Source organism: Neltuma alba, unplaced genomic scaffold, assembly GCF_004799145.2.
Source record: "Neltuma alba isolate B1F8T4 unplaced genomic scaffold, ASM479914v2 tig00003392_pilon, whole genome shotgun sequence".
Classification (NCBI taxonomy): Eukaryota; Viridiplantae; Streptophyta; class Magnoliopsida; order Fabales; family Fabaceae; genus Neltuma; species Neltuma alba.
The window spans coordinates 330,725-344,804 of record NW_021633263.1 but is presented as its reverse complement, the minus strand read 5'-3'; the positions used below and the strand labels follow the sequence as shown (position 1 = coordinate 344,804).

The following is a 14,080-nucleotide window of genomic DNA, read 5'->3' as shown; positions in this document are numbered from 1 at the left end:
GTCCTCATGGCATTCTCCGCCTTCTGATTTTGTTATTCTTTTTTCCCAGGTCAGCCTTCTATTACTCATGCCACGTCACTCAGCTTCAGTTGCCAAGTTACATGTCACATCACAGGTTAACAGAGTTAGTGTCAACTTAATGAATTTAATGACCTAAAGCTATCATGCACTGACCATTAAAAACGGATATAATTTGAGGGATTTATATCATCAATTTTAAATTTCAGTGAACAATACTAAAATAATTTTAAATTTGAAGGACTAAAATTTATATTACCCTAATAGAAATAAAAACACATGGATGGAGGAACATGTCATGGTAAATATAAGAAGACTTGGGGTTCATCGTAATAATTCCCAAAAGTTTATTGCTGTTCTTTCTCAAATGCCAGCCCGCCCAAATTAGGAAGCTTCTAGCCTTCTCTGCAGTTCTGAACTTCAACTTGCGGTGTTATCATGCTCTTCTGATTCGAAGCTATGAGTGCCGTCAATATCACCAACGTGACGGTCCTTGACAATCCCGCTTCGTTTTTGACTCCCTTCCAGTTTGAGATCTCATACGAGTGCTTGACTCCTTTGAAAGACGGTAATTGTTTTATCTGTCATCTTCCTGCATTCGTTTGTTCTTTTTGTTTTGAAGATTCTATTATTGTTCGTTTCCCATCTGTAAGTTTAGGTTAGGGTTACTTTTCTTTATGCTCTTAAATGAATTGAGTAAATGGATCATAAGAAAATGGGTTCTTTCATCAAGAAATTCCTCTTTCGATGACCCAGCACTGAAATAAATTAGGGTTTTTCGTTTGTTCTTCTAAGCAACTGGTGAGTAAAAGCGAAATAGTTCCATGTCCTGACCTTTTTTTTTTGGTGCCTTCGTGGCCTCCTTTGGGCTCATTTTAACTTGCTGGTAAATCAATATATTAATGAACCTTGTTACGGATGAATGTGACTTCATGTTAGTAATCAGTTGAGGGTAACAACATGGGTGGGTTTGCGATGTATCATCGCTGAAAATTTGCTGGTTTTGAAAAAAGGATAATGGTGGTGTAGCTAATAGAACCTTGATCCCACGAATTGTTTGGAACTGATGCAAAATGTAGGTTAAACCATTGAATTTGCCTGCGGGGACATTGGTGCCATCTTGGGTATCGTAAACTTATGGTTTTTGGCCTCATGTTTATGTTCTAACAAACTCTGCTTATAAACAACTGATTCTTCATGCTGCCAATCTTGTATTTGCACTGTAATTTATAAAGAACGATATATAATGTGACTGGGCCCTATCTATGAAGTTCATTCATGACGTTATGTCTAAGTTAGTCCTAGGCCATGAAATTTTTTTTTTGGCCAAAGTTCTAGGCCATCTGCCATCATTAATTAAACTGGTTTTCGGTAGTTTTAGTGTTGCTACTTAGTGATGTGGAAGGCCTTTTTTCCAATCCTTGTGATGTAAGTATACTGTGTTTAGAAATGAGAGGGAAAAAATTGTAGATGTTAGCGTCTTCTTCAGTTTCTTTGTAAGAATATGTGATTCATGAAACCTTATCATACGCGTTGGCAGACCCAATGGCCTTGATGCTTCTTGAAAATGTGATCCTTGAAACATCAAATTTTGTGAGAAATTGATTTTTTTCCCTTTTTTATTGTGGAATTATAGTGCATACTTTTTGGAGACCTATCATAATTAAGCATATTTTAGGCCTTGAATCCTTTTAATTTGGAAGGTTCATTTCTTCCATAAATCCTGCATGTACCATAAAATCAATCGGTCTCTGAAAGTGAATGTCATTTTTCGCTTATTAAATTTTATCGCATTGTTGAACAAAGACTTGGTTTTTCATTTCTTAAATATCGACATGGAGCTATGCTGTTTAATGCTTTGATTAGATTCCTGAATCTTTGATTGGCCTATTAGATGAATTGTCTGGTTTTAATTTTGTTGCATATCCGTGATGAAGTGTTGTTTCATTCTGATTCACTAGCAAAATATCTATTATTCATTGATTGGTGTTCCAAATCTTTGAAGGTAACATATTTTTTGCTGCTTGATTTGCTGAGAACTAAATCTTGTTGAATGTGGAAAATGCATATTATGCTCGCGAACCTCCTCCTAGAGTGGATAAACTTTCAGAATTTCGCTGTTATCTTTTAACGTTATTTTCTACAACCAGTGTGGTTGTAATAATACGTGTTGTATGACCTGAGTACAGATTTGGAATGGAAGCTCGTATATGTTGGATCTGCTGAGGATGAAACATATGACCAGTTATTAGAGTGTGCGCTTGTTGGCCCTGTCAATGTTGGAAACTATCGCTTTATATTGCAGGCGAGTGTTATGCATAATACTCGTATTATTGTTCTCGCAGAAATTTTTTGTTCTGGTGATCATGTGGACTCAATCTTTGAATTCTTTTGGCATTTTGCAGGCAGACCCACCAGACCCATCAAAGATTCGTGAAGAAGATATTATTGGTGTTACGGTGCTCTTGTTGACCTGCTCTTATCTGGGTCAAGAATTTGTTAGAGTGGGATACTATGTGAACAATGATTATGATGATGAGCAACTAAGAGAGGAACCCCCGCCTAAGGTTATAATTGATAGGGTTCAAAGGAACATTTTATCTGATAAACCAAGGGTCACTAAATTCCCCATTAATTTCCATCCAGAAAACAATCAGAGTGGGGACCAGCCCCCGCCGCCTGAGCAGCACGACAGAAATGGAGAAAACCCACTTGCCTTCCGTGATCATGTTCCATCAGATGAGAAGGAATCTTGACAATTTGCAGGCATTCAAATCATCTCATTTTGAAGCATGAAATTTTGTGATGCTTGTTGCTTTGTAATACAAGTGGGAAATGCACGTTATTTCCAAGCATCATAATGTTCTCTCAGTTCCGGTTTGGTCCATCTTGGCTGGAATCTATCCACTTTCAGCTGCGCCGCTAAACTATTGTAGGATTCGTATGCCCCCTCTTCTTTCACAATGTTTACTCACCTATCTCATGTCTCTTCATCTTTATGGGAAATCTTAAGTTAGAAATTTCTTACCAATTTCACCCAGGTATCATATTATTGCGACTAACTATTAAGTGCACCTTAATTTTAATTTGGTTCATAATTTAGTTTCATGAAGCTCAAAATCCTTGAAGTTTTGCCAATTTTTTAATGTAATATTTTTACTTTTAACTTTTTTTTTAACATATTGATCCCTATATCTTAAAAATTTTTACCAAAAAAAAAATCATTTATACTTCCTAATGTGCCATTAACTAAGTGTAGACATTGGCAAACAAGGCAGCAAATATATAAACATGGCAAGCTGCTCCATTATCAACACTTCGCTTCACAAGCTATGCAAAAGAGAATAGGTAAAATTACGCACTCGTTACAGATAACATCAATGATAATCTGGATTGCCATTTCAAGGTATATTAATTTAAATACATTGATGTGCTTCCACCAAAAACGTTAATCTAAAAGAACGTAGAAAGCTAATGAGAATGCCAATTTGGAGTATTATGTAAAAAATTTTCAAAAGAAAAACTGTTGTGAAGATCATCCATAGGCAGGTAAATATTTGCAGCCGGCAAAATTGCTCCACAAGTTACATAGCATGCAGTACTAGTCTCATTTTTTCCTTCTCTTGGCAGGACCTTCTTTTGATCCCATTTTTCTTCTGTTTGCGTTGTCTCTTTTCTGCCATTAAAACAATTTTGATCAACCTTGAGGTATCATCTTGAAATTACCCTAATAGCTGGAAGACCACTGATTTTTACTTTACCTTCTTCCTCAATTTCTTCTTGTTCTGCTTCTGTCCTTTGGGATTCTTTTCCGGGTTATCCTAAAACAAGAACAAAAAGGGAAATGACTTGGCTTTTCATTGCATATCATCAGCTTCAAAGCAGTTGGAAACTCAGTTTTTTTAAAATGAATGGCACAAGGGAAGAAACCAACCGTCAGAATAGTTTGCGTCTCTGAGACCTCTTGGGTCTCAATTTCACCATCACTGTTCAGCATTGCCTTCAATCTACCTTCACTGAGTAATTTCGCGGATCGAGCATGCCTCTACATCAAAGAAAAGTCAATACAAAGATCACCAACAACAGATCATCACAAAATGAGGGTAGAGCAAAATGTGAAGCCTATTTGAACCCCCATATCTTACTGAAAGGAAGGCACAAAACCTAGGATAGAGTATTTAGCACCCCTAATCTTCTTAACGGTATCATCCTCACATTTCTCTGGTTAAAGGTAACTGATATCTAATTAGAATCCCGGTGAATACATGAATGTGATAGATGCTATTTTGTGGAGAAAATATCTAAAATGAGAATATATATATATATATATAAAATTCCTGGGCAGGGATTTCAATTTCCACAGGATAGACGGAAAAGAACGCATGTTTGTAACCTTTGATTGCAAATGAGCCCTCAAAGTCTCCTCAGACAAACAGATAATCCTAGGGCATATTCTGCACTTGAAAACTGATTTGCATTTTAAGATATGGGATGAAATATCTTCTGGCACCCATTCCTTTTCACCGTCAATATTAGACTCTCTCTCCGATACTTCAGAATCATGTTTGTTAAACAACTCTGCATTAGCAGTAACTTTTCTTCCGCCAACTTTTTCAACATCATCTTCACTAAATAGATGATCTGCACTTCGCCAAAAAAAAAAAAAAAAGGATATCAAAATGCTAGCAAATGACAAATAATGAACTCCTAGCAAGAACGTGAGCATGCATATTGATTCCAACGGTAACAGGCATTCAGGTAAAACACGTGCTATTTGTTCCCAAAGTTAAATTAACTCGTAATGTAATATAGAGATGGATACGCTATGTGCCAAACATAATTCCAAAGGTCCATAAGGTATAAGTATTGAATCACACGCATAATCAAAACAGAATGGTGACGTAACTTATTTCCAATCAATTGAATAAGTTCAAACATATAGGAAGGAAGAAGTAGACGTAAGGATAACAATAATTATCATAAATTCTGAATGCATTTTGTGTATCTGAAAGTCAAGAAGCTGCTAACCAAATGCACACTGCACATGTTCGCTCAACAGAATGGGCAACATATAAAGCTTTTCTATTTTTATTATCTTCAAACCCGGGGGCACACAAACTAAATGCTCTGCAGTTAACTTGAGTGCACTAGGCAGTCAACTTGCCACTTAAGGGTTATCCTGGTATGATCCATCGCAGCACATTAAGATGACAGCAAATCCAACAATTTGAATCCAAATTTTGTGCCAAAGGAGATTCAAGCAAAGTAGACAACAGAAAGAAATGCTACCTGGTGAGTTGACATCAATGTCATTTGCAGAGCTATCCTCACTTTTGTAACCTGAATTGGATTTCAAAAACTAAGACGTGGAATTTTAAAACAAGGAAAAAAGAAGGAAGTGATGAAGAATAATAACGAGTGTCCTAGTAATAGACCTACTCTTATTGCATAGTTAATTGGAATAACATACCTTAAGCCCTTTAGTATAGAACAAAAAGGCTTCAATATACATCCATGCAAGAAGTTAGTTTAACTACAGACTAATGTAAAGTGTTCATATTTTGTCCCAAAAATATGAGACAGACGTTACAAGAAGAGCTAGTATTTCCCAAATTCTTGAGGGAACGATAGAGAATTAAACACATTCAATCATTGTTGTGGAGACTTTGCAGTAAGAGACTGGCTTTGGAGATTATTGCGTTTCGTTTATCAAGTGTATACTTTGCCTGATATACTATTAAATGCTTCAGGCAAAGGGTCTCTCATTTGAAATCCTGAAGTTCCAAACTCAAAGCAGAACGTTCCATTTTTTTAAGGCATTGTCTGCTTAGCTTTCGTTACGCAATACAGCTTTAACAGTTGTTGTAAGTAGAAATTTTTTTTCCCCCCAGAAGACGCCATTAATTTCCTCCCTCTTAATTCCTAAGACACTTGTGATGGGAAAACCAACCATCAGGATCTGGATCTACTTAAGTCCAACTAGTGCACTGAGATGATTGATTATGTAAGTACAATAGAAGCTGTTGTCTGTAAGTTGGAATCAGACCTCAGGCAAGGGAAAAACAACAACAACAAAGCACTAAGGAGAGAGAGATCAGGAAGAGCTAAAGAGAAAGCCTAATGCAAGAGGGAAAGAATCTACAAACCTTGGTAACATTAAAGGAAGGGAGAATGAGCAATGAAGGAAAATAAAACAAATAACGAAATTTAATAAAATAATGAAAAAGAAAACATGAGTATAGTGATAGACTCACTTCATTGTGCGAACTCAATTGAACATTAGATGTCATCACTTTTGTTAACTACTTTGATGGAGAATCAAAGAAAAATGATATTGAAAGAAATTTCAAGCACAAACTGTATCAAACCAACAATAAAATTTGACGAGAACCACAAATGAAAAAGACATGTCTAAGACCAAACAGAGTTTCTTCTTGAAATAAGGATAACAAAGGGGGAATGACGTACAATCAGACAGAAAAATACTGCCCATTAGTCACATTGTTAATTATGTATTCGTTGCTTTTATTTTTAAAATTGTGCCATGCTATTCTTCATTGAGAACAGTGACAATACTGCAGGAAAATCAGCATTGTCAGTTAACTGACTACCAAACAAGACAGAAATAGATACATGATGGGAACCTAGAAAAAAGAAAAAGAATACGTGAAGATTTTGAAGATTACTTCAAAGATTTAGGCAAAAAAGTTGTTTTAATCTTGCATGCGTTGTTATCTTTTTAAGATTATTGTTATCCTTTTAGGATTTTATCAATTATTGTTATCTTTCAGAATATTTACATTTAGTTTTAGGTTTTCTAGACTATTCTTGCTACGGTTAGGTCAAGATCTATAAATAGCCCTTAACACATCTTATTTTGTACACCTTTCATTATGAATTGAAACATAATTGTTTAGTTTCTTCTTCCTTCTAGTTGTTATCCCTCTATTAGTCTCTCTATTCTCCCTCTCTTTCTGTTTTACATCAATATCATCATTATAACAAACTAAAAAAGAACCCAAAGAAGGATATTAGTACGGCACTGACATTATATATCCTTAGAATGAAATGTGTAATATCTAAAATAAAGAGACAAAAGAATTACACATTCTTCCGGTATTAAATGTAATTCTTCTTGTATTAAAGAGACGAAAGAATTATCAAAATAACAATCCACTAACCAGAGGATGTGGAGCCAGATTCATTATCCTCATTCACTGCTGGTATTACATGTTCTTCTGATTCTTCAGTGGGTTCAGCTTCCTGGTCGAAGTCTGAGGATGATGAAGACGAATCTGAGGCATCATCCCTATCTCCATGGTCAATCTTGTAGAATCGTCTCTTTATCATTTGTACTTTAAGGTTAACTGCAAGACACAAATTTAACATTTAATATTGATAACTTCAAAATTATTAAGAGCATATATAAATTGCATTTTACCAAGGTAGTAAGAGGCAAAATGCATCTTATGGTGCTAAACCCTTAAAATGCTTTAGGTGTCTTTATCCTAGGCCATTGAGTTTTGACACAGATTGAGTATAAAGATAGAACAATTAGATCCAAGGGCTCATCTAGGTAATTGTTTGTTCCTACTCTCATGAGCATAAAATATGTTACATTATCAGTTCAACCATCCTAGTCTTGCTCTGTCTCAAAGGCTCAATGTCTCTAAAATAAGACAAAAGCACCATTTGCATATATGCATCCAAAAAATTGAGGCATAGCTCATCAATGAAGCTCATATCGTCAAATAGGTTTTCCCACTATATTAATCCTGTTTGATGGTTTGGTATCGAGTCTTATAGAGACCAATAGCATATGCCCTTAAAACATTCATCCACCAAACTGTTAATACCAGGAGATTAACAAAGATGTGAATATAGCATAGATGAATAAATTCATGACCATTAAAACGGCCACCCAGAAATATTGAAGTTAACTAAAGCTTCGAAGCTGGAAGCACATCGGCGAGTGCCAAAAAGAATTGAACTTTGCGAGTGCCAAAGAGAATTGAACTTCTAAGAAAATAAGAAATCAAGTATTGCATTCCATGTAAAATGGAGAGCGAGCGGGAGAGAGAGAGTTGCTTACATAGGGGTGGACGCCGGCGAGGAAGAATCAGAGGCAGCGGGAAGTCGTGATAGTGGGAAGACGGGACTTGTCAAGCTTCGCCTGGAGAAGCGAAAAAGATTTGCTCCGGAAGTGCGTGACCGGGTCGGATGCAGTCCATGGGTTGTCCTTACGGTGTTTTTTTTGAGGTAATACTTTTAGGGCTCTAATGTGTTGATCTTTTGGGCTTTTAGGGGCCCATAAACTGCTGAATTGGCAGGAGACTTGACAAAAACAAAAGTGATTATGCTGCTACCAACAAAAGTTAGTTCAATTACTAACAGGAATTGGTCCAAGTGGTAAGCGGCTTGGTACCGTTTAAGTGAGGTCTCGAGTTCTAAACTATCTAAAGTATATTTTTTATTGATTACATATATTAAAGGACTTTTCTTTCAAAAATAGTCATGATTACAAAGGGCACTTTAGAAATTAATTCATATTTATTACAAAAAACTAATTTAATCAATTTTTTAATTTATTCAAATTAGTTAGATAGCTGTTATATTAAACACAGGAGGTAATACTACATATTAACTATCTAATCTAATGTCTACAAGTATAAGTAGTTATTTTTCTTTCTAGATTTTAAAATATATGGTTCAAATTTTAAAATCACTAAAGTCTTAAGGTGCGTTTAGTTTGATGGGAGTGGTGGAAAAATGCTTCTCTCCCTTCATTTAGTTCGTAACTTTGGAGGGTAGAAAAGCGGAAATTTATATTTTGAGGATTTTGAAAGGAGTTAAATTTTTTTAATTTAATTTAATGAAATGCATTTTATTCTAATACTACATCCACTTCTTAATATAAAAACAAGTTGAACATTTAATTTGGTTCTAAATATAAGACTCTAATTAACTTATTTCACATATTTATTTGTTTTTTTAAAAGCATTCTTTGTAAGACTCTAATAGTTGTGTATATTAAAATTTTCATCAAATAGTAGCTCTAACTAATACACATGATTAGTAAGAGTATTAAAAAAAAATACATATTTATTATACATACTACCTCCAGTTCTTAATATAAGAGCTAGTTAACTAATTTGAATAGATTAAGAAAACTATTATAGTTAGTTATTTGTAATAAATAAGTGTTGTCTTTTTTAAAATATCCTTATTAATCAAGTGCATTAGTTAGAACTATCATTACTATAATGACTACCTTAGAAAAAAATAGATAAATATAAGAGACAAAAAAAAAATTAGAATCTTAGATACTGTTTGGTACGAGGAAAATGGTAGGGAGGGGAGGGGAAGAAAAATTTTAATGGATTCTATTTAAAAAATTGGAAAAGTGGGGTTTTGAAATTTTAATAAAGAGAAGTAATACAAATGAGTAATAAAAATTAATTAAAAATTTTTAACCCCACTTTTTCAATTTTTTAAATCAAACCTATTAAAATTTTTCCTCTCCTCTCCTTTCCTCATTTTCTCTCATACTAAACAGACCCTTATAGTAGTCTTTAGAATTAAAATAAAATCAAATAAACTTTTATATTAAAAACTAGATTATAGTAATTAACTTAACAAATTTTTTTTAACCTATTTAAATTAGTAAATTACTCCTTCAATTCTTAATATAGGACCCAATTCTTGAGTTGGTTTTAGTCCTAAATATAAAACTTATTTCTCATATTTATCAATTTTCTCTAAATTACCCCCATAGATACTCCCTCAACCATAAATAAGTAGAAAATGGAGATGGGGTATTAAGAAAGATCATTATGGTGTTTTAGAAAAAATGTGTCACTTTTCTTATAATTAACTAATTTATCTAATTTTTTTAATCTAATTAAATTAGTTAAATAGGTTTTATATTAAGGATCCAAAATATTTTCTCATTAACTAGCATTTTATTGATGTTTTTGGAGGAAAAAGTAAAACCAACGCTCGCTCCCGCGCTGGTTCGCAAACCTCGCCCGCCACTCTGAACTCCTTTCCTCTGCTTTCTACACTGTTGTTGCCGACCGAAGATCTTGCGTTCGATCTCCGTTATAGCCGTCCATCGTCCTTGTTGTTTGTCGCCGGATCATTGCCTTCATCGTCTGCTTTCTTTTCTGCTCGGCGTTATCTTCCTAGGTAAGTGGTAAAGCTTTCTTCAACCGCATCTAGATATGTTATTTCCCTGCTCGGCATTTTCTTCCCCGTAGGATTGGTCAATAATGCCCAGTTTATCGTCTATTTTCTTACCTGCTCGGCGTTTTCTTCTCTGCACAGTTCCCCCCTTTTCGCACTATTGAAAAAACTTAGATGGAATATTGTATCTGCAATGGGATAAACACATTGAGTCTTTGATTTAATTGGGGTTCGATTGGTCCATAATGCCCAGTTTCTCAAGTCTATTGTAAAAATAGAGAATCAATGTGCTAATCTTTGAGGTGTTTTAGCTGTGTCTAGATCAGATTTTTGTGTGTGGAAGTATGTTGCTTGGTTGATGCTTTCTCAGACTCGTCACTATATATAGTATTTTTGTGGCTTGTAACTCTGTTGTTTCCAATATATATCAGTTGCTGGCTGTTATTTGTGAATCATTAAGATTATGTGTGTTCTTTTCCCTATTTTGTGTGGTTTCTGATTCTAACAGCTGGAAGAACATTACAAGATTCCATGTTTTTTTTATTTCTTGTATGTGTTAAAAAACTTATGTTAGTTTAATCAAAATCAGCCTTCTCATTTTCACATCACGATGACTCAGAGTCATGTGCATAACTGGCAGTTTTTGAAGAAAGAACTGTCTTAAACTGAGGTTCATTTATATATTCCTCCGGTCCTTAATGACTTAATGTAAGACCTAATTAACTAATTTGAGTAGATTAAAGATGTTAGTTAAATTAGTTCATATGATATGTTTTTTCTAAAACATCTTAATCATTTTCCTTAATTCCCTTCCTCGCTCTCCTACTTGATTTTTGAGGGAATATTAATAAGGTTAATTTAGGAAAAAATTGATAAATATGTGAAATAGGTCTACATATGGGACTAATATCAACTCTCAAATTAGGTCTTATATTAAGGATCGGAAGGGTAAGAAATAATACCGCAAAAGAGCAACAGCAGTTTTTAACATTTTTGTTGGATGGACTTCGAAAATCAATGCTTTTTATTGGTGCACCCGCTTGAATTGCGTCAAAAAGCAACAGGTCTACTACTTGTGTGTTATTGCACAAGTACATTTCAGTAAGATTTGTCCTAAAAAGATAAGTTAGTCTTTGAGTGGCAAGATGGAGCGGGTGTGTGATGAAATAATGAATATAAATATAGAATAAGTAGTTGTCCATCTAGTTGAAATATCATTAGAATTGTGTATTGCCTTTGTCTTTTCAGACTAAAAGCAGCTACGTGGAGAACTACTCCTTTGCCAAACTATAAAAAGATGATGATATCATATGAAGAAGACAAGGCTGGCAGAGATGAGGGGGAGGCATTGTGTAAGTGTAGGAAGAGACGTCATTCTTCAGAAGAGGTTGATCAACCTGTCAATGACATTGGTAACCTTGTTGAGCTTAATGGCCAAAGTCACAGTAATTCACTTGCTGCTAATAATGCTTGCAGTAAGAGGACAAAGAGACGGTCTAAAGAGTGGGAAAATAATTTAAAGGAACTAACAAGGGCAGTACATGCAGTTGCTGAGGCGCTTGATCGAGGAAATGATGCGATATTACAAGGAAATATTTTACTACAAAAGATGGCTAACACCAAATTGCAAATGCCACAATTATCAGGTGAAGAAGTTTGGAAAATGCTTGAAGAATGTGAGTGTGATGCTGAAAAAATACTTGACATGTATTGTTTCCTTATGAATGATGTTGACAAGCTTAGGATAGCGGTTCAATGTCCAGCTTCAATGCGAAAACAAGTGATAATGAGGTTGTTCAATGGTGCTCATTAGATGGTCATTTTACCATTTACGGGATTATGCTGACTTTTCTTTGCTTCTCTAGGGCCTTTCAGCAGAAATTGTTGAAACATGAAACATACTCCCAAATTTGGTAAGCAGTGATGTGGGAAAACTAAATCTTGCTTGCTCTTTTATATAATTTTGTTTTTAGATTTGGAATTGTAGTTTTATTTTGCTCATACAACTATGGTCTAAATTGGTTCATGTTATGTTCTGTCTCATAAACGTTCATATTTTTTCCTCATATTGTTTTTCTGTAACCCCTTTTCGAGGGAGGAGTAAATAGCCAATTGTTAAATGTTGGTGCCTCCATTTCTGAACACCTGTTATTGAACGTGAGAAAAGAAAGATGTAAGTTTAAAATTACCAGAATTGATGCCAAAATTATTTCATATGGGAAAAGTTAAAGTGATTCATTGACTAAATTTTGTATTTGTACATAAACAGTGCATATATACAGATATAATGTGCCTGCACACATGTATGCATGTACATTTGAGCATGTGTGCGTGTTGGGTTGGTTTGTATAACAAAGTATTGGAAAATATAGACACTAGAGAGATGTTTGGATTGAGATATGAAATCCTAAAGTGATTCTTTGGTCATTACCAGCGCTCTTTGTCAAGTTGATGGGGGATTGATGTTAACCATCTCCAACTTGGGCTCAGGTTCTTTAATCCTTATTCTGGGTGGAGATTTTGTTAGCCCGTAAGCAACTTGAGTTTTAGTCAATGTATGAGATAGTTCTGAGGATTTTAGATCTGCCTTATCACTTTCATGGGACCTAGGCATTATTTTTTAAGTTGTTAAGAAGATGGATAAGCTATAATCCTTCACATACACATTGTGCTAAGGCATAATTATAACAAGTTTTCCCATATCTGTATTACAACACACTTTCATTGGATGAAGTTTCTTTGAAAAAAGTACCTTTCTTTTGGGGTGGCCAATTTGTGAAATTGTACAGTTATTTTAGAGACTTTGGCACATATATATTATATAGTTGTAAGTTTTTTTTTTCTAATCTTGAAGAGGAATGTCTTGGTTTAGTTTTCTCTCCAATTCCTTTCATTTGCTATTTCTATCATCAGATTAACATTCAATAGTTGAGAATTAATAAATCATAGTAGTATTGTTATAATATTAAATAAAAAAAATACATATAAGTAAATAATAAAATATTTTAATAAAAATCTACGGACTATGTATGCAAATTAATTTCTAACTGCTTATATATATATATTTGTTATTTAATTAATATTATAATACTAATATAGTGCATTAAATTTCAACTATTGGATGTTGATTTAATGGTAGAGATAGTAAATGAAGGGAAGTGGAGAGGAAGTTAAATGGAGAAATTCTTTTCCGGCTCCCATTTTGTTCTAATGCCATTAGGTATAATTTCCTTTATCATTTTATTTTGAGAAAAAATTATTCACACAAATCAATTTTAAAGTTTATTTATTTTCAAGGATCTTGAGTGTTAAATGCTTTAACGAGATCTAGTAGATTTTTGTAGTATGAGTGTTAAATACTTAAACTTAGCCTTATTATAATAGATATTATCACCAACTATTAATGTGATCTAAAACTTGAAAGTTATTGTTTTTCAAGAACAATTCAAACACACATTTCTTCCTGAGAAAGAAACACACAACAAACAAGGAAAAGGGAAGCACTATCTTGTTTATGAATTTCATTAAATTTTACTGTGTGTGTGTGTCAATGACTCAAAAAGAAAAAGAAGTTTTAAAAATATCAAAAGACGAAAAGAAAAACTAATGGCTAAAAATAACACAGAGAAGAACTTAAAATGGGATTTTGAAATTGACGCACAAGCATCAAAAACCCCCTTTTTGTTTAAATAAGTATTAACAATTTTGATATAGGTATTGACTCTATTTCAATAGGTAATGACATAAAAGAATAGTCTTATTATTTGCTAAACAAAAATTGTTAATAACTAATGAAATGCGACCAATTCTTATGCAAAAGCTATGAATGACTTAAAAAAACGACATTATTATTTGCTAAACGAAAAAGTGACTTAAA

The 14,080-nt window shown here is 33.9% G+C and overlaps 2 protein-coding genes across 4 annotated transcripts in view; one reads left to right on the top strand and one right to left on the bottom strand.

Moving 5' to 3' along the window:
• The first annotated feature begins 348 nt into the window (after positions 1-348).
• Positions 349-14,080, top strand: part of LOC114741425 (histone chaperone ASF1B) — a 28,989-nt gene continuing 15,257 nt past the window's right edge. Inside the window, exons 1-4 of one of the 2 annotated variants that reach the window (XM_028929688.1) lie at positions 349-586; positions 2,208-2,323; positions 2,424-2,585; positions 2,665-3,138. In XM_028929688.1, coding sequence (XP_028785521.1) covers positions 478-586; positions 2,208-2,323; positions 2,424-2,585; positions 2,665-2,814 — 537 coding nt within the window. In that variant the 5' untranslated portion in view covers positions 349-477 and the 3' untranslated portion in view covers positions 2,815-3,138. Of the gene's footprint in view, positions 587-2,207; positions 2,324-2,423; positions 3,139-14,080 lie in introns of those variants that run through there. The other variant, XM_028929687.1, reaches the window with a different exon arrangement.
• LOC114741423 (uncharacterized) lies at positions 3,384-8,313 on the bottom strand. 2 transcript variants are annotated; one of them, XM_028929684.1, is made up of 7 exons: positions 8,111-8,297; positions 7,200-7,385; positions 5,308-5,358; positions 4,412-4,659; positions 3,953-4,063; positions 3,780-3,839; positions 3,384-3,694 (listed from the first exon to the last, which is right to left on the bottom strand). In XM_028929684.1, exons 2-7 carry the CDS (start codon positions 7,366-7,368, stop codon positions 3,626-3,628), a joined length of 708 nt encoding a protein of 235 aa, XP_028785517.1. In that variant the 5' UTR covers positions 7,369-7,385; positions 8,111-8,297; the 3' UTR covers positions 3,384-3,625. The 2 variants fall into 2 exon arrangements, with proteins under 2 accessions (XP_028785517.1, XP_028785518.1); XM_028929685.1 differs by lacking the exon at positions 5,308-5,358 and having other exon boundaries at positions 8,111-8,313.